The sequence below is a fragment of the Colias eurytheme genome, chromosome 4 (genome assembly GCF_061535395.1).
Source record: "Colias eurytheme isolate Ceu_HAF_F1 chromosome 4, ilColEury1 Martin Lab GWU primary, whole genome shotgun sequence".
Classification (NCBI taxonomy): Eukaryota; Metazoa; Arthropoda; class Insecta; order Lepidoptera; family Pieridae; genus Colias; species Colias eurytheme.
Window position 1 is genome coordinate 2,581,550 of NC_142983.1, and position 23,838 is coordinate 2,605,387.

General features: G+C 35.1%; 2 protein-coding genes across 2 annotated transcripts; one reads left to right on the forward strand and one right to left on the reverse strand.

Moving 5' to 3' along the window:
* Positions 1–4,103: 4,103 nt before the first annotated feature.
* Positions 4,104–5,063, reverse strand: LOC149908776 (uncharacterized). Its single transcript, XM_090101501.1, has one exon. It carries the CDS (start codon positions 5,061–5,063, stop codon positions 4,104–4,106), a length of 960 nt encoding a protein of 319 aa, XP_089957627.1.
* Positions 5,064–6,235: 1,172 nt separating this feature from the next.
* Positions 6,236–22,465, forward strand: nompC (no mechanoreceptor potential C). The gene is made up of 15 exons (XM_090120352.1): positions 6,236–6,511; positions 6,892–7,105; positions 9,395–9,591; positions 11,304–11,402; positions 12,115–12,259; positions 12,716–12,873; positions 14,027–15,254; positions 15,683–15,882; positions 16,387–16,923; positions 17,361–17,567; positions 17,759–18,452; positions 19,955–20,175; positions 20,597–20,725; positions 21,315–21,450; positions 21,938–22,465. Exons 1-15 carry the CDS (start codon positions 6,236–6,238, stop codon positions 22,162–22,164), a joined length of 4,668 nt encoding a protein of 1,555 aa, XP_089976478.1. The 3' UTR covers positions 22,165–22,465.
* Positions 22,466–23,838: the final 1,373 nt, after the last annotated feature.

The following is a 23,838-nucleotide window of genomic DNA, read 5'->3' on the forward strand; positions in this document are numbered from 1 at the left end:
ACCTAAGCTTTTTTACACTTCACATTTATAATATTAGGATGGAAAATAAATAAATAAATAAATAAATAAATCATTTATTCCACTTAAAACATTTTACAAATAAGAGCGACCCAGGCTCCTAAGATAGTAAGAACTGTTTTTCAGGAGCCTGTGTCTTCCATTTATAGTTACATGACACGAAAAAAATCAGAGACAAATTAAATAAAATCAAAAATAAATTAAAAATTTACATGCAATTAAAACTATTAAAAAAAAATCAATAACAAATAAGTACATACAGCAAAACAAACAACAAAATGTGTCTTGGTATCTAATTACAAATAAAGCACGTCCAAAACAAATTTCGAAAATTATATCATCACATAAATAAATTCATCTAAAATTAAATAAGTTAGTAATTATAAAATAAATTGAGCAACATATATTAAATCAGCAAAAAATCAATATTAAATCGAAACAATGCAACACTATTATTATAAGTTGTTACAATCAACATAACAATAAAATGTAAGTTAGTAGTACCTAAGTTATTATAGCTAAATATTACAAATTACAATTTCCAATCAATTAAAATCACAATCAAAAGGTAAAATTAAGATTCATGATAAGTATATTAAAATGTTAAAATCAAGAAATGGAAATTAATAATTTAAAAATTAAAATTAATAAAAAGAAAAAAAAAATCAATAAGTCCAAAACCATTATCAATACTATATTAATTAGGAGAATAAGTTTATGTAAGTGTGCGTGTGTGCAGGCGTGCGTGTGTGTGTGTATGTGTGTATGTGGGTGCGTGTGTGTGTGTGTGTGTCTTTGTGTTTGTGGATACCTGTATTAATAATTAATCCATTTAAGGAATTTATAATAGATTTTCTGTGTCATTGTAGTCAAGTCTAGATAACCAATTCAAAATTCTAGCCTTAATTTGGTAATTATTCAGAGCAGTAATATTATAAAACTTATTCATTTTATTGTACAGTTTTGGAGCAATATAATTATAGTGCCTGTGTCCAAATTTGGATTTAGTCCACGGAACTGGAACAGCAACTCTTCTATTTTTGTTATACTCATTGCTGTTATTAAATCTATGATAACGCCGTATACATTGATACACAAATAGTTTTCGGACACTTAAAATCTTCACTTTAGAGTATAACATGGTAGTTGGGTGGTCGAATGGTAACTTGAAAGCTACTTTTAAAAGCGCACGCTGTGACCTTTCAATTTCTAAGAGATAGGTTTTTGCTGCTCCTCCCCACGATGTTATACAGTAGCTTATGAGGCATTCCCCAAGTGCTTTATATATTAGAGTTATTAAGTCATTGCTTGCAAAGTTTCTAAGTGTTTTAAATACATATATTAATCTTCTGATCCGCGTTGAGACATTTCTAATTTGCGGAATCCAGTTAAGCTTATCATCAATTATAATTCCAAGATATTTTATTTGGGGAACTCTCTGTATCTTCGGACACATGCATGAGCCTGTAGTACTGCTGGAATCACGGTTGCACGGAAAAACATGTAGTGTAAGGTCCAGGTGATCAGCTGGACTAATTGCAGATGTTTTTGAAAAGCATAGGTATTTAGTTTTAGATACATTTAATTTTAACAAATTAGTCTCCAACCACCCGGTCACAGCTCGAAGTCCCTTTTCAGATTTTTTAAATACCTCATTCCATGTTTTACCTTTAAATAATATAACCGTGTCGTCAGCAAACATAGTTACCTCACAGTCAGCCACATTTAGTTTACACAGCTCATTCACATATATCAGAAACAGCATAGGACCGAGAGTGCTACCCTGCGGCACTCCATAAGAGACCTCACCCTCGTTACTCAGTTTAGATTCTATACGCACAGATTGCGTTCTGTTAGACAGGTAATCTGTAAACCAGGCAAGGGGAAGGCCCCTTACGCCCACATGCTCCAGCTTAGCAAGCATAATTGGGATGGACACAGTGTCGAAGGCTTTTTGAAGGTCTAGAAATATTCCTAGACACTTATATCCTTCATCCAGATGCGTTGACACTTGTGTAGTGAGCCGCAGTGTGGCATCCTCAGTAGATCTTCCACATCTAAATCCAAATTGGTTGCTATGTAGGAGCTTATTTTTTTCTAAGAAGCGAGTAAGTCTCTTGCTTACACATTTTTCTAATATCTTAGCTAAAGTACATAGCAGAGAAATAGGTCTATAATTAGAGGGGCATGATCTGTCGCCTGATTTATGGATAGGGATAACAATGGCTTTTTTAAGAGGCTTTGGAAAAACTCCTGTTTTAATACTTAGATTGCATATATAGGATATGTGGGGTGACAGGAGGTCTCTGAATTCTTTAAATATGCGGGTAGGTATATTATCATAGCCAGAAGCACTACAGGAATTCAGCTTAGATAAGAGCCCACATATTTCTTGAGGATCAGTAGGACTAAGTAGAAGAGAATTTTTAGGACACTCATCGTTTTTTAAATCTAGTGTTAATTCCTTCTCCGTTTTCTTCAGTGAATTAAGGGTAGATTTTGCGAGTGTTCCACCTATTGAAATAAAGTAGTTATTGACTACATTCAATGCGTCAATCGTATCATACTTTAAATTTAAAAGTTCATTGCTAGGTGCTCTGCTGTTCGATAGACTACATGCCTCCTTTATTATCTTCCACATGCCCTTTGGATTGCCATAATTTTTGTCCAATTTGTCTTTATAATATGACTTTTTCACATTTTTTATGATGTTATTACATGTGTTTCTATATTTCTTGTATTCATCGAGTAAAGCAAGGTCTGTGGGGTTTCTTTTGGTTCTTTTATGTAATCTATCTCTTTTTCTTAAACATTTAATAAGCCCGAAAGTAATCCAAGGTTTCAGGGGTCTTTTTCGGTTGGGAACTTTTTTAACTATTTTGCAATTATTTAATGCAGATTCAATTTTATCGATGAAGAAAGTCACAGCTTCATTTGGGTCTTGTATCTTATAGAATTCGTACCAATTTATATTGTCTATTAAGTCAGGGAGAAGCTTATGATCATAGATGGTTTTATACAGCGTTTCATTATTGTTCTTATCTTTTGACGTGCTGATTTCTAGAAGGATAGGTGCATGATCTGTCAAGGGATCAAAAACAACAGTTTTACACCTTTTTTTTGTTCTTAACATGAAGTGATCTATGCAAGATTTTATCCGTGTTGGTTTATTTACTCCTTGTCTAAGTCCATGGAAGTACATCATGTTCAGATAGTCACACGCGTAACCCGTAGTGTTACTGGGAAGAATATCCAAGTTAATGTCACCAGTCAGAATGATTTCATTATTTGAGATAGTGCTTAACAATTTGTCCAGCGAATTTATAAACAGTGAAGGATGAAGGCTTGGTGGTCTATAGGAGCAGATAAGAGAAAGATTACGCCCAATTGTTAGAAGAAGACAATTCCCACCTTCCATTTCCGGTTCCGAAAAAGTATATTTGAGGTGATTTTTAATATATACAATAACGCCATCATTCTGATTGAGACTTTTACTTGTTTTTATGGCAGTATAAGAGTTCAAGCCTGGTATTATACTGTCCCCGTTTATCCAACACTCTGTTAAAACGACAATATCTATATTTGAGTTTAAGGATGCCAAAAATAGAGCAAGTTGATCGAAATTTTTGTGGACACTGCGGATATTTACCGTTAGTATTAATAGCGAATTGTGGTTGTCTGGGCTACTAAAGTCTGCAGGACTCGGCAGATATGTACAATCGATTTCACTAATTATTTCTAACTCAGTATAAATATTATTATCGTCATCGAATTTGAAAGCATATTAAAAGTTTCGCTAAATTAGGGACCCGAATATTAGACATGCACTGCTTAAATATACAATGATCATCTGAATTATAAGCACGTGCCAATTTGCAAAGTAATATAAGTAAATACAGATTAAATTCCTTGTTATTATGGATATTGTGTTGTGTATAATAATGTGTGTAATGTGTATGTTGGTTTTTCACAGTTCTTTGTAAAAGATCATAAATAGGGTATATAGGGAGAAATAGAGTTAACAATAAATTATTTCGATAACTATTATAATGTATGGATATGAGTATGGTTTTGGATAAAATAAGTCATGCTGTCGCTTCATTCAGTTGTCGCAGCTGATTTTCTTCCTTGATATGAATATGTTGCCCACCGTCCGTTTTTCTCATATACACTCTGCCATTCGTTGTCCAACAGAACTTATATCCATGGACGTTTGCAAATTGTCGAGCTAAGTAAAACAGTTTTCTGGTTTTGGCAGTGAGGCTTTCCGTTATGTATATGGGAACAACGGGTCCAGGGATGCCAATGTGTTGCGAATTAAACTTATTGTGAGTATTAGTTTTATTAAATTCTTTAACCTTGGATAGAATTTTATTTTTAATAGAGATGGTAGTGAAGTCCACCAAAACAGTCGCTGAGGGTTTCTTTTGATTGAACTTATTAATTATTTTGGAAACATCTTTTATATCAGATAATTGAATAGGCACATCCAGAGAATCACATGTCTTGTTGACAACCGATAAGAGGTCAGCCGTCGCAGCGGGAGTGGGGGGGATGTTTCGAATTTCAATCATGGTGGATTTTTGTGACCTATGCATCATATCAATTTGATCCTCTAGAGACTTTATATAAGTTAAAGTTTCTTTTCTCTCTTTCTGCAACAGTGTCACGGCACTTTTAAGATCTTCATACTTTTCTGACAAGAAGTGGAAGGATTTTTCTATTTCCGAATTTGTGTTTCTGATTTCAATGTTAGTTTTTTGAATGCTGATATTTTGTTGCTTGACTTCAGCAATATCATCAGTCAGTTTCTTTAGCACTAGCTCTTGTTCTTTTTTCCAAGCGTCAATTTTGTTAAATATATCTTCCTTAAATTGTTGGTGATCCTCTCTAGTTTTATATACATCTTCTTCTTGCGATCCCCTGCGACGTTTTTGGCGTTTAGGATTTGCACCCTTCTTTTTGTCTGTAGGATCATAAAATTTTGCTGTCTCGGTATCCGAGTTATGCGGTGTGGTTTTGCTCATTGGTGGAGTACGTTGCATTTTTAATAGAACTTTATCAATAATAATAAAAAAAAAGAGAAAAAAAAAATATTTAAATATTTTCGTACGTTTTATATTTCACGTTTTTTCACATTTGATTTACTTAAAGGTTTATAAAGTAGTTTTTATTCTTATTTCCTAAAGCTTCCACATATCGGAAATATTTTTTAGTTCCAAAAGCTCGTTCAAAATATTAATGTGAATATTTGCTTAGGAGTTTTGAAAGTGTAGGTCTGCATACGCAAGATTTTCATTTAATAATAAAATTAAGAGAGAATTGTCAAATGTAGTTATGTAATAAATGTTTAAATAGGTATAATTTTGAAAACTGAATTCTAAAATGCAAACCTCCTTAACAATACGCGTATTGATGTAATAATGAGACGTAGCGGAAACCAATAAAATATGAACTTTATGATGAGGCTATGAAGGTTTTGATTGTTCGGTGTCATTCCGAACAGAGCTGATGCAGCAATGGTCTCGAGGATCGCGTGCAGCGCCTGTCGCCTGGCACCGACGTCCCCGAGACCCACGAGGAACCGCCGCGCTTGTAAACAAACCCCACCGTTTCCATCAGCTTAAGACAAAAGAAATAGATTCGTTTTACACCACCCCATCAATCACACTCGCCACATTCCACAAACACGCATACAGAATTAAATACCTGAATTTAAAGCGAAAAACAAGAACGAGGCTGTTAAGGACATTCCGACACGACCCACCCCCACGAATAGTAACTAGCTAATTAACCTGAGCTTTGCCGAGTTAAACGTCACAACGCAAAATTTACAATGCAAATCGCTCGCGGAATATTAGTTATAACGTCAGCGGTGAAATTCAAAATTACTAATTTTAATACAATAAGTCTCAGTCCGCCCTACGACACGAATAGAGAAAGGCAGTTTTACCATGTCCTAGTGGGCCTTTGTTCGACTCGCCGATGGAGGATCAAGTACGTATAGCCGCTGAAATGGACGGCCAGTCGAATTCTATCGGGGATCGCATGCTAGGAGCAATTGAAAATCGTTTTCGCGTTCTGCCAAATCGAATGCACATAAGTCTCAACAATTGTTTTCGAGTGTGACTAGACCGTGCAGTGATACCGCACTGCCGTCTGTAGTTCGCGTATAGACATCGCCCCGCGTGCAGTTCTATCTAGGCGTGAAATCGAGATGTCGTTGAACGAAAAAGACGTTCCTAAGAGCGCGAACCTCAGCTTGCGCTCGGGCACTCGCAGTCCGCCGGTCAATCTGTCCAAAGACTTGCAAAAGCTCGAGCTGAGTTACATCGAGCTGAACAAAGAGCGCGCGCGGTTGAAAGAGTGGAAAAAGTTAATACGCGAAATGGTGTTGCAGAGAGGCAAGGTGCCGCTGCTCCTCGCCGTGGAGGCGGGCAACCAGAGCATGGTGCGCGAGCTGCTCAGTGCGCAGACGGCCGAACAGCTCAAGGTATACTATTACTAATTCGTGCTAATATTTATTAATCCTATTGTAATGAATTTGTTGTCTTGTCCTAAATAGGAATCGATTGAACATCAGAAATTGTTGCAAAATAGTAATTGCTCTTAATACCATTTTGGCAATTTAGGCGTAATTTTTCAAATGGATTGTATTGTTATAGCCTTAAACATTTATTTTATAATAGTATTCAAAGAAGTTTTAAAGTTAAACTATTTAAAATTACACATTTAAAAAGTTGGCTCTATCGAACTTTTATTTCGTATTTGGTCCAATACTATTACATAATGCAACCAATGGCAAAATCTAAAAAGACGAATGTAAAATCGCATCCACCAAAATACACGTCTAAAGAATGCAATTCATCACAGGCGTCCACACCAGCGGGTGACACAGCACTGCACCTTGCAGCAAGACGCAAAGACGTTGATATGGCTCGAATCCTCGTAGACTATGGGGCGGCGGTTGACGCAGTTAACGGTTCTGGACAAACAGCTTTACACATAGCTGCTGCGGAGGGAGATGAACCACTTGTTAAATACTTCTATGGAGTCAGAGCGAATGCAGCTATTGCTGATAATGAAGGTCAGTAGGGAATTAGTGGGTAAATGGGTTGGTATTCAGTATTTTATAGGTTGTTTCGTAGTGGACTATGGGGCAACTGTTGATGTAGTTAATGGTTCTGGACAAACGGCATTACGCATAGCCGCTGCGGAGGGAGATGAACCACTTGTGAAATACTTCTATGGAGTCAGAGCGAATGCAGCTATTGCTGATAATGAAGGTCAGTAGGGAATTAGTGGGTAAATGGGTTGGTATTCAGTATTTTATAGGTTGTTTCGTAGTGGACTATGGGGCAGCTGTTGATGCAGTTGGACAAGCGGCTAAATCGTGGATGGGTAAAATGATTAAGGTTATAGTTTATGCTGTAATAGTTTTTACTATTAATTAGTACATCACAGGAGATTTTTATTGAATGCATGACCCGTGACTTATACAGTGGTGGTCACATAATTAAAGACACTAAGAGCATTTTATACTAACCAAGACACTTATCTCAACATTTTTTTTTACACTATCATTGGAACTTGCTAAATAATTTTAAAATATTCAAGTATGTGTTGTCTCATGCTAAACTAAATTTTATCGACAAAACTTATCGGTTTGTTAGATTTTAATCGGTTCATCCTTACTACTAGCAGTTTTAACCTAGCAAAGCTCTGGCCATATAATTAAAGACATAAGACTCGCTTATAAGAAATATAAAAAATTATTATTTTAATGAGATTATTTTTCCAACACAAAATGTCTGACGTATTTACAAAACATTTTTACACTTTTCAATATTTGGTTGCATGTCTTTTGGCAGTAATGACGGTTTACATCTCTTGGGCATTGAAGCAACTAATTTTGTACAAGTTGCATCACTAATTTGGTTCCATTCTTCGAAAATGCTTTGCAAAGTTAGTCGACGTTTGATGACCGCTTTGCCACGACTTCTTTCTTTCTTGATTCCATAAGTTTTCGATCGGATTTAAATTCGGACTGTAGGGGGGCCAATCCAAAACAGTTACAGATTGGTTCCTTTACAAGCATTTCACTACTTTTGCTGTGTGCTTACGATCATTATCGTGTTGAAAAGTCCTAACAAAAGGTAAATTTTCCTCCGCATAGGGCAGCATGGATTGCTCTAAAATATACTTGTACTGGACTTTATCCATGTTGCCTTCTGTCTCTTTGACAGGTCCAACGCCAAGTCCAGAAAAATAGCCCCACACTTTGATATTTCCACCCCCATGTATGACTACTTATTAGTGTATCTTAGATCCATTTTCTTATTGAGATGGCGTCTTACATATTCTTTTCTGACAGAATTAATCATATTAATCTTAGTTTCATGCAAAAACAGCACATGTTTCCATTCTTGTTCAGTCCAGTGTTCGTATTTTGTAGCAAAGTCAAATCTTGCCTTCACATTCTGTTTCTTCAAAAGTGGTACTTTCCGAGATACTCTTCAGTGCAAGTTTTCCTCAAGAATCTCCGTCTAATTGTCTTTGCAGACACCCCCTTCAAGCCTGCTGCACCATACAACTCTGAACTGTATCAGTTCCGACTCTTTAAATGGATCTTTTTTAGCCAACAACACCATTTTTGAAACTTTCGGCCAAGTAGTTTCACTTGGTTTTGCTTTTCTGAGTACGTTTTCGGTCGTGTGGAACATCTTGACATGTTTTATAGCATTGATAACCATATCCTTGGAACAGTTTAAATATAATGAAAGTTAAAAATAATTTTTCTTGTGGAGGAGTCGCAACTCTTGTTTTTAACCATAATAATTGATATAAAAACCATTAAACGTATGAATTTTAATTTTAAAAGTTAAAAATACTTAAAATAATTATGGAGTGTCAACGATTTATGAAATTACGCGGCAAAACAAAGAAAAGCACAATACTGTTTATTTTTATTTATAAAAAATTCTAACGCATTTCTTGTTGTCTTTAATTAAGTGGCCAGCTACACGTACGTAAACATAGTTTGTGTAACATTTCCACAGAGAGCAAGTGTCGAAACTAACAAGGAATATAACTATTTTTGTCCCTCATTTTGAAGAACACATTGTCTAGTATGGTTTAATAAAAATAATACTAGATTAAATAACTTTTTCAGGTAATTGTAGTTCCTAATGTTAATCTTTTATGGTCAATTAGGGGGTGTCTTTAATTATGTGACCACCACTGTATATTGTGAATTATCATTATGAATAGATTACTCTTAATAGCAGGGAATGAATCAAGCCAAGTTACAATCAAGACTGATTTCACAATTACCTTCCATCAATTCATATAATTTACAAATAACACTTTATTCTAGACCGGACACCAATGCATCTAGCGGCTGAAAACGGTCATGCAGCTATTATAGAACTACTGGCGGATAAATTCAAAGCATCTATATTTGAGAGAACGAAAGATGGCAGTACATTGATGCACATTGCTTCACTGAATGGTCACGCTGATTGCGCTATGATGCTGTTTAAGAAGGGTGTCTATCTCCATATGCCAAATAAGGTGAGTGATGTTATTGTTTTTAGCTGTGTAATACATTTTTATAAGCGCAGGATATAATGTTTTTCATGTTTAGTAACAAATTTTTAGTTTCATGATGAATAGTATATTTTTGATGCCATAAATTCTTAAATATTACAGTAAGTCAAAATAAAATCGATCTATCGACTCTTACGATATAATTCCGGATAAATTGTAAAACAGACAGAAAGGTAATTAAACATGAACAGAAAAAATCAGGGTTTGTTGAAACAGTTTTTTTTAAGCTATTGCATAGCTTCTATCGCGGGCCTTGAGCGCGGGGACTGAATGCAGAAATTGCGCAACGAAAAACCTCACGCTCCCCACTCCGACGGGCACGGAGGTGTGGCTTGAAGGCATAGCATGCAATAGCTTTACCGCGGCAGTCCCCGAGTGTCACACGTCTTTTTATTTAATTTGACTTGATTTCATTTATTCAGAATTATTTTGAAACTGACCGGCATTTCCTTTCATGGCTTGAAAAAGTAAAGACTTATTAACTACAAATGAAGCCGGGTTGAGTCAGTAAAGCAATAATTATTAAATGATAATTTCATGCAAATACAGCATTCGTTACCGAATTTAGTTCATGGTCATAAAATGTTTTCTAGCTGTTTATATTTAATGTTATTAGAGTAGGTATTTATGGATTGTTTAGTTGTTAATATTTTGGTAACGGTCTACAGTCAACTTCAACTCTTTCGAAAGAGCTTCTATTATCTACATAAGTTTGAGTGTCATCACTCCTATACTGTAAAGACCATATACTTTCTAGCCATTTACATAATAAGGGTCTGAATGTACAATAGTTTAAAGCTTTGAAACATATTCATGAAATTCTTATTGACGTTGCAATAACTTAAACTTTTTATTATCTTGCTACGATAAAGCGACAATTACATTTATTTGATCTGTTATCGCAGTTATTACAACTTTAGACACGTGTTATTTAACTTATATGACCTTGAAAACGGAAATGAAATTGGATTAAATACCGGGAAATGCAATAAACTATAAAGAAGTAAAACTTGAAAAAAGTGCTAAATCTAAGTGGTTACGTTCACGTGTATATAATGGGTCCAATAAAAATAGTTTGCCGTTTGACCTACTGTTTGTATTACATAACATCCTTGCAACTAATAAAGATTTTCTATTATTTTTTTTACATTTTTTTCGAGTCTATTAGACATAGACATTTTCGGTAAAGATATTTTTAAAACCATATTCAGTGGAAACTTAGATCTTTCTTAATTACTTAAGGCAAATTGCAATGAAAATAAAATTAATTGCAGTTTTAAATTCGAACAATGTATATTAGTTAAATACGTTACTCATTTCGTTTTATAATAGAGAGCATGTGCTACTTATTTCTAAGGTTTAATAAATATAACGAGATTCGTGTTTTAGTTCTGTAATAAATATCGTGATGAATGATTAAAATATTGTGTTATGCTTAAAAAATTTTTATTTTATTTTAGAATTATTTTAAAAGTCTTATTTATCTGCTTTATGGATAAAAATAAGGATTTATTTGCCGACGATTATTTGGAAATTAAAGGAGTCGGTAGGCAAAATAAGAATAAGCAAAATTCTTCTTAATATTTTAAATTCGCTAATAATTCAAGAGCTCAGATGTTTTGATGTTAGAATTAACCATAAAAAGTTAATTTCAAAACATTATTTCTATTCATAAGGATGGGGCCCGAAGTATTCACACGGCAGCGAGGTACGGCCATGTTGGGATCATCAACACATTGCTGCAGAAAGGAGAGAGTGTGGATGTCACTACTAATGTAAGAATTGATATTTATCTTTTCCTAATCTATTTAGGGCCGATTTTTCAATGCTTGGATAAAACTTATCCGTCCAATAAAGTATTACACGATAATATTAAAATGTCACGTAAACTGTCAAATACGGGCAATTAGAATACGTTTTTAAAATGGTAGTTTTATACATTATTCGACGAATAAGTTTTATCCAAGCATTGAAAAATCGGCCCTAAAACAAATTATGTACTTACCTAAAATTATGCATTAAGATGAGGTAAAATTACCTATGTTTATGTTTTATTTGGGGTGGGGTAAACAACTTTCCAATGGATTTTAAAAACAAAAGATTGAAATGTCACTGAGTAATCAACTAACTGAATGTGTTGCAGCTACTTAACAAAATAATTATGAGTAGCTATTATCATCTCTTCGTCTTTATGTAGATACTAGATTTCCGCCCGCGGCTTCGCCCGCGTTTTCAAAGGAAAACCCGCATAGTTCCCGTTCCCATGGGATTTCCGGGATAAAACCTATCCTATGTGTTAATCCAAGTTAGGGTAACTATATGTGTGCTAAATTTCATTGTAATCGGTTCAGTAGTTTTTACGTGAAAGAGTAACAAACATCCATACATCCATACAAACTTTCGCCTTTATAATAGTATTAAGATTAAGATTAATATTAATCTGAAATCATTTTCACTTACTAAATAGGCATAAATTATTAATTCCAGGATAACTACACAGCTCTTCACATAGCGGTGGAATCTTGCAAGCCAGCGGTCGTAGAAACCCTTTTGGGGTATGGGGCAGATGTGCACATTCGTGGGGGCAAACAGAGAGAAACTCCTTTACATATAGCTGCGAGGATTCCTGATGGTAAGAGTATGGAAAACTATTTATTTTGGGTATATGTTTTGTTTAACTAAATCCTTTTGGGGTATGGGGATGGATGGTGGATTGCTGACGGTAAGATTGTTTGTTAATTTTTTAAAATGAAAGTACTAATATTTCCATAAAAATTCGGCTCGAAGGACCACCAAATGTACGAGACCTGTGTACGAGACATTTCTGACGGACATACACATACTGTGGCGTATTTCTAAATTAATTTTATTTATTATGCGCCAATATTTCAAATCTTTGCTGAAATGTTGAAATTGTATAATTTCCTCCGTTTGCAAAGATTTTGTAATATGCTGAGGATTTAGTTTTTGTAAATGACCACAAACAGAAGAGTGGGAGCTAACGGAGCTCCGCGAAGCGGGGCTCCATTTTATCCATTTTGTGTTAATCTTTTAGATAACTTTATTTTCTCATTTCTCTATTCACCAGGCGACAAATGCGCGTTAATGCTGCTCAAGTCTGGTGCCGGCCCCAACAAGGCGACAGAGGACGGCATGACGCCGGTGCACGTGGCGGCGCGGTTCGGCAACCTCGCCGCGCTGCTGCTGCTGCTGGACGACGGCGGCGACCCGCTGAGGAAGACCAAGGTGTGTCGTAGTAGATAATGTACCATTCATTCTCTGTGTAAGGATATAGGGGTTTTTTATGCTATAGGATAGCAAACGAGCAGACGCGTCGCCTGGTGTTAAGCGATACACGCCGCCCATAAGTATCCACTCCACTGGGAAGTAGATGTGTTGCTATCTATATTAATTGTTATTAATCTGTAACTAGAATATTCTGTTTACGTATTTTATAATACTTGTATGAACTCATAAGGGAAGGCACTGTTTTCTGAGACACAGGTATTAACCTAGTTCAGAAGGCAGAGCAAAATTGTGAACTAAGTACATGTAAAATTTGCTAATAAATATTATTTTATTTTTTTTTATTTATTTATCCTCAAAGGGATTTGGAAGGAGTTAAGTAGAAGGGACGAGGTTGGGAGGAAATGAGGATAGGGAAGGAGAGGATGGGTAGGGGATGGGAAGGGATGTGGGCCTCCGGACCCCTCCCTCACTCACCGTACGGAACGTGACAGTAAACTGTCACTATGGCGCCGATATTCTGTGAGGGTGTGGTACCTTCCCCGGTGCGAGCGTGGCCCAATTCGTGCCGAAGCATGCTCGACTCCACTCTCAGAAGGATATAGGGGTATTGCATATGATGAAAAGAAGGTACAATTCCTCCATGAAAAAGGAATGATCCTCGGCCAGTCTACTCGACTGGCCAACCGGTAAGGCTCCGATGAATGATGCCGAAAAATTGAGTATATGCACTGTAAAGAAAAGTATCGTCTTGTGCGATTCAGAACTAGGTGTGGCTAAACTACGAAATCCAGGACTGGGCTAGTGGGAGAACGGTAGACAAGAGTGTAGAGGAAAGGGGCTAATCAGAAACAAAATGCTAATCGCTGAGGGCGGATCGATCACTGCGGAAGTGATGTAATGACAAATAAATCGAAAAAAAGTTGTTAGCCAATTCTAAAAGGTTCCGTGGGCTTAGATTAGCAACAACCTCATGCATTATGCTAAGCTTTAAGACCTTAATTATTGTGTTCCAACGTTATTTAATGTTTTGACATCGAATTTATTCTCAACACATATTTCATATTTATATGTAAGGTATCATGTGATCACACTTTTGTTCATTATCTTTGTCAGTTTGTTCCACTAACTTATAAATTAATTTAATTTTCAGACCGGCGAAACACCACTCCATATGGCGTGTAGAAGTTGCAAACCAGACATCGTCCGGCATTTAATAGAATTTGTAAAAGAGCATAAAGGCGAAAAAGTAGCAACGTTATACATTGATTCGGTTGATGAAGACGGAGCAAGCGCTTTACACTTCGCGGGACAAATAACCAAAGAAGAAGTAAAAGTACCATCAGATGATAGGGAAGTTGTAAAATATCTCATGCAAAATGGTGCCGATGTTTCATTACAAACGAAACATTACCAAGAAACCGCCTTTCATTTCTGTGCTATCGCTGGCAATAATGACGTTCTAACTGAAATGATAACAGACATGTCTACCGCCGATGTGAGCAGAGCATTAAACAAACAAAATTCTATCGGATGGACGCCATTATTAATCGCATGTAACAGAGGACATATGGAGCTTGTTAATACGTTGCTATCAAATCACGCAAGAGTTGACGTTTTCGACGTAGAAGGAAGATCAGCTTTACACTTAGCAGCCGAACATGGATACTTACAAGTCTGCGACGCATTACTAACAAACAAAGCCTTTATCAACTCAAAAGCCAGAAATGGCCGAACTGCCCTACATTTAGCAGCCATGAACGGCTTCGCACATTTAGTGAAATTTCTCATACGAGATCACAACGCTGTAATAGACGTTTTAACGTTAAAAAAACAGACGCCATTACATTTAGCCGCAGCGAGCGGACAAATGGAAGTGTGCAAATTACTATTAGAACTCGGTGCCAATATTGATGCGACAGACGAATTGGGGCAAAAACCAATACATGCTGCAGCTCAGAACAATTATTCAGAAGTAGTACAATTATTTCTACAACAACACCCTAATTTAGTAATGGCGACGACCAAAGATGGGAACACATGCGCGCACATAGCAGCTATACAAGGGTCGGTTAAAGTGATTGAAGAATTGATGAAATTCGATAGAACTGGGGTTATTTCAGCTAGGAATAAACTAAATGATTCCACGCCATTACAATTAGCAGCAGAAGGTGGTCATGCTGATGTAGTGAGGGTTTTAGTTAGAGCGGGAGCTTCTTGTACTGATGAAAATAGAGCGGGACTAACAGCTGTTCATTTAGCAGCAGAACATGGACATACTAATGTGCTAGATGTAATGAGGTCAACCAATACTTTAAGGATATCTAGTAAAAAGCTGGGTTTGACGCCGCTTCATATAGCTGCGTATTATGGACAAGCAGGTATTTTCAATGACTACAGTGTGTTTTAAATTAATAGATTTACATTTAGAGCGGTCAGTCTGGGAAAGAGTGCATCATCAGTTCAGATTCATTGCAACTATAAGTATAATCCATTATATCATTCATAATAAGTATTTTACACAGAACTAACTATTATTAAGAACTTACTTATATCTATAATCTTATATTTAAGAATAACTGCAATGTATAAACATTAAAAAAACACATTTCTCTGTTCAGAAATCGAACATAAACTACCTACAATATTGCTATTCAGATATCAATTCTGTAAGTCTTAAACTTGGCCTGTCTCCAGACTGACCGTTCTATATGTTACACCCTACTTCCTATATAATAATTGAACTTCTGAACTACCTATTTTAAAAAACGTGAATTAAATTATGAAATTACACTTGATTTTATTCCAGAAACGGTCCGAGAACTCCTATCTCATGTTCCCGGAACAGTAAAATCCGACGCTCCAACAGGAGTATCTCTTGTTCCCATACTGGGAGCTGAGTCTGGTCTTACTCCATTACATTTAGCGGCTTATAACGGGAATGAGAATGTTGTTAGGTTACTGCTTAATTCTGCAGGGGTTCAGGTTGATGCTGCTACTAATGAAAATGTAAGTATAAAGAAATAAAAAAAAATCTTTATTGACAATAGTTTTACATTTTGAAATACTGTGAAGTGTCTGACTCCCAAACTAGGTAAAAACCTGTATGTCAGGAGTCAGAAATAATAATTTTTGATCAGTTTCAATTTTGAATAGAATCCATTTGTTTATAGGTAGATAATTTAAAGTTAACGTAAACTTTTAATTTAGGAATGAAGCAGTTTGTGAGGTACAATATGTAGGAATTTCTGTTAATATCCATATGTCACTGATAAGAGTTAATCAGTCTGCACTATTATAATTTTTTTGCGTCATTAATATGACAGTACGAGAATCTAAAAAGCAATTATAACTTCGAAGGCTAAGTTACTTTATATTTTATTCTCAAAATATAGGTATTTATTATTATTACCATTCATAATGATATATTAATTGAAATGGAAAAATGAAAAAATATATATTTGGACCCACATTATAAAAAGTTTACATACATGAGACAATTATAAATTCCAGGGTTACAATCCCCTCCATTTAGCTTGCTTCGGTGGCCATATGTCCATAGTGGGTCTCCTACTAAGTAGATCAGCAGAATTGCTGCAAAGCACAGACAGACACGGCAAAACCGGTTTACACATAGCCTCAACACATGGCCACTATCAAATGGTAGAAGTACTGCTCGGACAAGGAGCAGAAATAAACGCTACAGACAAAAATGGCTGGACTCCATTACATTGTGCGGCTAAAGCTGGCCATCTAAATGTAGTCAAGTTACTTTGTGAATCAGGAGCTTCTCCCAAAAGTGAAACTAACCTCAACTGTGCTCCCATCTGGTTTGCGGCGTCTGAAAACCACAATGATGTACTAGAATATCTCTTACATAAAGAACACGACACACAATCCCTCATGGACGATAAGAAATTCATTTACAATTTAATGGTGTGCTCGAAGAACCATAATAATATACCTATTGAAGAATTCGTGTTAGTTTCGCCGGCGCCTGTTGATACAGCTGCCAAGTTATCCAATCTATATGTTAATTTATCAACCAAGGTAATTATTATTTCATTAAATATATATATTTTACTTGTTTTCAAATACCATTCGTTAAATATTATGTCATTACCATATTAAACAAAATCGTTGAAAAATTCCATTGTTATATTTTCTTTTGTATCTGAAAATAATATTTGCATATATTATAACAATTAATCTGCACCATCTGCAGATAATTTAAAACATACTAGAGCCCACGGTTTTACACTTGCGTGGTTCTAACTAGTTTTATTTCCGGGTAATAATTACCGAAATTAATCCGGTAATTTTTAACTACCGTGCAAATTACTAAATTATCAAATATGTAATATTCTTACGTGAATCTGTACCAACAATGCATCGTCACAAACTTTTAAATTTTAACATAAATTTACAAACTTTTAAATTTTAAGATAAATTTCATACATAACTTAAAATTAACTGAAAATGTATAGGAAAAGGAGCGTGCCAAAGATCTAATAGCAGCGGGTAAGCAATGTGAAGCGATGGCCACCGAGCTACTGGCGCTAGCCGCTGGAGCAGATTCCGCTGGACACATACTAACTGCCACTGATAATAGAAATATTGAATTCTTAGACGTTTTGATAGAAAACGAACAGAAAGAAGTCATCGCGCACACGGTCGTTCAGAGATATCTTCAGGTAAAAAATAGGTAACTTCACCTATTACGATTACGAATGTCGCTTTTATAGGTGATAAAGTTATTTTTCTAATTGTAATATGACTTATGTTATAGGAATATTAAACTGTACTATAAAGTTATTTTAACTACACACATCTATAGAGAAATCTATTAATCTTATACTTGTACTCAAAAATGATCTTGTTCCAGGAACTCTGGCGAGGGAGCCTCAAATGGACCGGCATCAAAATAATGTTCCTTTTTTTCGTCTTTATTATTTGTCCGCCAGTTTGGCTCGTCTTCTCTCTTCCACTAGGCCATAAATATAATAAGATACCGATAATTAAATTTATGTCATATTTAACTTCCCACATATACCTTATGGTATTATTAGCTTTGGTTGCCATAACGCCTATATATAACTCAATATTTAGAGAAAGTTTAGTCCCTAGGTGGTATGAGTGGATATTATTAATTTGGTTGAGTGGTCTCCTTTTGTTTGAACTTACAAATCCTAGTGATAAATCCGGTTTGGGCTGGATAAAAATAGCAGTATTATTGTTAGGAATGGTGGGCGTCGCGACCCACGTCGTTGGCTGGATATTTGTATTACCAAAATATTGGCCAACCTTAATGTATTGTAGAAATCAATGTTTTGCCTTATCATTTCTCTTAGCGTGTGTACAAATTTTGGACTTCTTGTCTTTCCATCACTTGTTTGGCCCGTGGGCTATTATTATAGGCGATCTGATGAAAGATCTAGGTAGATTTTTAGCAGTATTAGCGATATTCGTGTTTGGATTCTCCATGCACATTGTGGCATTGAACCAACCTTTCAGAAATATAAATAAACCTGAAGATAACAAATACGCCAGAACGGCCAGGAGAAAACTGTTTTCAGACGGTAAGGGCCTCTTTTGTGTTATACCATTTTATCACCATCATCAAATCTATATTTTATTGTTTCAAATATTGTCATGCCATCATTAATTAATATTCATTTTAATGATACATTTTTTTTCTCTATGTACGTATATTATGTATGTATACTATGAACAAAAAAACTATAACACATTTATACAAATAGTTTCGACTATTCTTATACTAGAGAACCTTCGAACGAAACGACAAACATGGATAGTTTCTGGAGAGTCTTACCGACGAAAGCAAGGTCCAGTGGGCCGTAAGTGATATAGAATAGAAATATATGTGACCAAGTAGATAACACCTTTGCAGTTCTGAATCATCCATACTGACTCTACTTCAGTGTGCTTTACACTTTGTATGCCATCCGCTTACCGGCTTACCTGTGTGTCCATATCGGGAATGTTATCATCATCAATGTGAATACATACAACGATATCAATACCACCCTAGCAAATACACAAACAATGGAATGTATTAAATTTATGTCTCATCAGAAATTTTGTTATTATAGTTTACGATATTCAATAGCTTGATAATGTCGTAAGCAATGATTCAATGTAACTGTTAGTTATTAATGTTAATTGAAAAGCGTGTAACGTGTGTTTTGCTTGCAATGATCATCTCTCGTAAAATATGAAGGAAATCGTAAACATAGATGCATATATACGAACATTTATTTTAGATGCGCGGAAAGCAGAACGCACTATACGCGCGGAACTTAGTTTTAGTGGAATGAGTGGCCGACTTCACCGCATTCGATGGAGCATATGATTTGCGCATGCCGCGGTTGGCTTTTCCTTCGTTTGTCACCGGTGTCTTGAGGTACCACTAAGTGTTGGATTTGTTTAGCTTCTTGTTGTCTTCGTTGTGGCGTCGTCATGCGCCCACGCTGGTTATGTCGCTACACGGTAGACGGGACTGGGGTAAATTGATGCAGGCATGTTGAATATATTATGTATTATATGTTCAAAATTTAACACTACTATAAATCAGAAAAATACTTATGCTCACATACAGATCAATCTACCCCAACCTTACACTTAGAAAACTACAGTCACTTTCATATTGTACCATACAATTATCACTTTTCTTTGAGACTTGATATAATATGAAACACTAGTGTTCGATCGGGGTAAATTGATGCATTGAACTGTTTGAGTGTAAATGCCTGCCTCAACGTACCCCTGCCCCTGTTAATGCGGACGACTTCCATTGGAGCGTTGATTCTAGCGACGCTGTCACCCGTCGAGGCGTTGGAGAAATTGTTCTTCGCCCTTTTCGGCCAGATAACTCTGTCAGATCTCAACTACATATCGAGTGTGCGACCTCTCTGGACACAAAACCTGTTCAAGTTCGTCTTCGGTGGCTACTTGTTGATGTCCGTGGTGGTGCTCATAACGCTCCTCATTGCGATGATGTCGGACACTTACCAGCGGATCCAGGTAAATGAGCCGTCAACGTGGATTCCATTGTTCACAGTTACCATGAACCCCGTGTTCTCGTTCGAGCTGCTGTTCTTTGCGGTGTTCGGTCAGACCACGACGGAGCAGACGCGGGTCCATCGCAACGACAGCAACACGCAACCGCAGTGGACAAATTATTTGTTTAAAATAGTTTTCGGGATTTACATGTTGGTGTCGGTGGTCGTACTCATCAATCTACTGATTGCTATGATGTCAGATACCTATCAAAGGATACAGGTAAACTTATTCCTAATGTATAAATTTTAACAGAACCAATATTTAGACAGTGATGAAAAATATTTAAAATGTAGATATTGGTATAGATAAAATAAAAACTGCCGTATGTTATCTTTTACGAACTATTTACCCATTGTTCACACTATCTACCGACTTTCGGCATCCATATTTGTTTTAGTGATAACACAACAAACCTCTTACTATAATAGTTGTATTTGCATAAAAACTGTCTTCGTCATGTAAATAATTTATTCTTAGCTTATCGGTTGAATGCCCTGATAATTAAATAGAATTACATATTATACCTACTTAAGAAATCTAGCCTACACACAGAATAATATAGCAGTCTGAAAATATCTAGTATTAATAAACAACAAATAAAATAATACCATAATAAGGCAATAACACATACATTTTATAGGCTCAATCGGACATAGAGTGGAAGTACGGGCTATCGAAGTTGATCCGTAACATGCATCGAACCAACACAGCACCTTCTCCGCTTAATCTTGTGACCACGTGGCTCATGTGGTTGATACATCGGTGCAGGGTAAGATATTATATCAACATGTTAAGTTTTTATATTAATAGATAATTTATTTCTCTTGTACGACTCAGGTGTTTTAAATTGGTAGGTCTTTCCCTTTAATAGATCCAAGAGTACCTATATTCGTTAGTTAAACTTAAAAGTTGGTAATAACTGACTTTTAAGTTTCAAATAACAATTTACTTTGTCCTGTGACAGTCAAAGGTATTTTAAATTGTTTAATTACAGAATGTGGATGGTAAAATTATTTCAATTATCTGTTATTTTGTTTACCTTAATAGCAAACTATAAAACTTCAATAGCGTAATAATGGAGATAAAGCTAAGCCAGTAACATTATTTTTGGTAACTAATTTTACATGATATTGCTTTAAATGAGACGATTTGAAATAAACTGTCGTATTATTATTTACTAGCTATGCTCCACGATTTTACCTGCATTGGTGTGCTCATATTGGCTTTAGCGTGATGATATAATATATAGTAAGTAAGCCTACTTCGGTAAATGGACTTATCTAACATTGGAAGGAATTACCAAAATCTATCAACAAACAAACTCTAGCTTTATAATACTAGTCTATTGTTTTCAACAGAATCGTCTAACAAAGAAGAAGAGGCCCAGCTTAGTGCACATGATTGGTTTGCAGAGACAGGACCAAATGAGTGCGAGATCTAAGGCTGGAGCCAAATGGCTGTCTAAAGTCAAGAGAGGACAGGTTGTTCCTAAAGGTAAGGAAAATATAACACATGAAAATAAATCTACAATGAAATTTTACCTGATAATTATGTGTTTGCAGTTCTAGTAAGGAATAAATGTTAACTGTTGAAAATGCTACTGTATAATTGCAATAGTTCCACTAATCCATACTAATATTATAAATACGAAAGTAACTCTGTCTGTCTGTCTGTTACTCAATCACGCCTAAACTACTGAACCAATTTGCATGAAATTTGGTATAGAGATATTTTGATACCCGAGAAAGGAAGGCTACCTTTTATTGCGAAATATGTACCACGGGCAAAGCCCGTGGTACATAATATTTCGTAGGACCTCTAGTTAGAAATAAAATTTCTTTTTTTCGAAAATTACGTATCACATAAAACCTAAATATTTCGTCATCTTTTATTAGCCTAACGAATTAAAAAAAAACCTAAGTATCATCGTCATCTTTTACTAGCGTTTTTTTTCCTCCTACAAAAAATCTATTTTTTTCAGATTCCACCCGTCTCTCAGTAGTACACTTAAGTCCGTTAGGTTCCCAACTAAGTTTCAACAACATGACTAGAATAGAGAACGTAGTAGATTGGGAAATAATCGCCAAGAAGTATCGAGCTCTCACGAGAGACGAGCCTGAGGAACCGTTAACTAAAGACACAGAAAACGATACTGCTGAAAGCGAATCAGAAATCGTTCCCAATAATATAGCTGCTGTTCCACCTTGAATACAAGAAGATAATTTTCATAATTGCCGTGGAAAGAAAATGTATATAAATTTGATAGAAGTCATAATTATTGTAAATAGTTAACGTTGTAACGTAGGTGAAATTTGGAAAGCGTTAGTTCTACATGTACCGTCTGAAAAACTGATAAATGTAAATAAATTTTAATTCGTGGTAATTGATTTAGGAAGAACGAAGGAACTTTTTGTTCGGACGCGTTTGATCATTTTTTTTTATATCTGTCCAGTACTAGTCATTATGTACCTACCTATTTGTGTTAATTATTGCTTTTTTTTAGTTAGTAAATAGTGTAAATATATATAGAAATTATTTATTTCATGTAAGCGCAAAATAATGTTCTATAGTAACAGTCTAGTCATTCAAAAGTAAATTGATTTATTATTTACCTTGAAAAAATATTATACAGTTTGTTATTTACATTGAAACATATCAAGTATGTATATGCAAATATGATAATACTATCTGCGGAAACTGCCTCGATTCATCCCGCATTGATAAAGAAAACTATAAATATTATAAAAGATTCCCAAAGTTTATTCAAGTAACGGGTATCAAAAGAATTCATAGATAACATTGACCTAAGTATTCAATCCAAGAAAATCCTTGAAATTGTGAATTCATTTTTAATCAATTGCCACTAAGAAATTAGTGGCAATTGATTAAAAATGAATCAATGTTGAACTTAAATAAGTCTTTAACTCGAAATTTGAAAAAGTCAAGCAAATATTATGTAAACTATTGCATAAATTATATCGACGGAATTAGATAATTAAGTGTACCTTCCACCTACCAGTATCGATAAGAACAATATTTTTCTAATTTAAATAATTTAAAGGTCGTCATAAGAACTTCAAGTCAATAATTAAAGCATAAACTATAAACGTAACAATATTTTTGTAAATAATCATGTTATGTATTTGTGTACGTATTGTTTTGAATAAAATATGAATCTACAAATATTTCGTTTCATTTATCCTATAACCACTGTGATGTTGATAATCCCACTTATAAATACACACATATATTTAATTTTTTCAATCCCAAATCAATTTTCAATGGGACCTTTTTTCTATTACATGCCTCTTTCGTAGATGATTGATTTAGTGACTAATCTGAATTGAAACATGAAATACTTTACATGAATTTCGACAAAACAAAACCATCCACAAAATACCCCTCGTAGAATTCACTAGATTTTAATTTACAATACACGTACCTACTGTTACTTCTTACCTCCTAAGTAACACCTCACCTCAATAGACCTGGAAATATTTCATTACTTTTTTAGAATTTTTGAATGAATAAATTCTATCCGACCTTTAGATGTTAATTGTTATGTTAGAAATATGTAAGTCTACACTGACAGGTGATAATAATGCGTTTAGCGTAATCGCTTTTGTAAGTTACTTATCAGCCTAAAAGCATTCTTTCATATTTTACATTCACAATACTGGTGCGTTAAAATCGCTAAAATGATAATTCTGCTGATAGAAGTAGTTATAAGTAAGTAGACCATATTAAAAACATTTTAAAATACAAGATTAAGTTAAGCACTTGCTATCATGCTACTGAATTGTAGAAGTCCTTAAGTCTCGTAGAAGCCTGTGTTGCGTTATAAATTTAATTATTATACTTAAACATTTTGCAATCTATGAA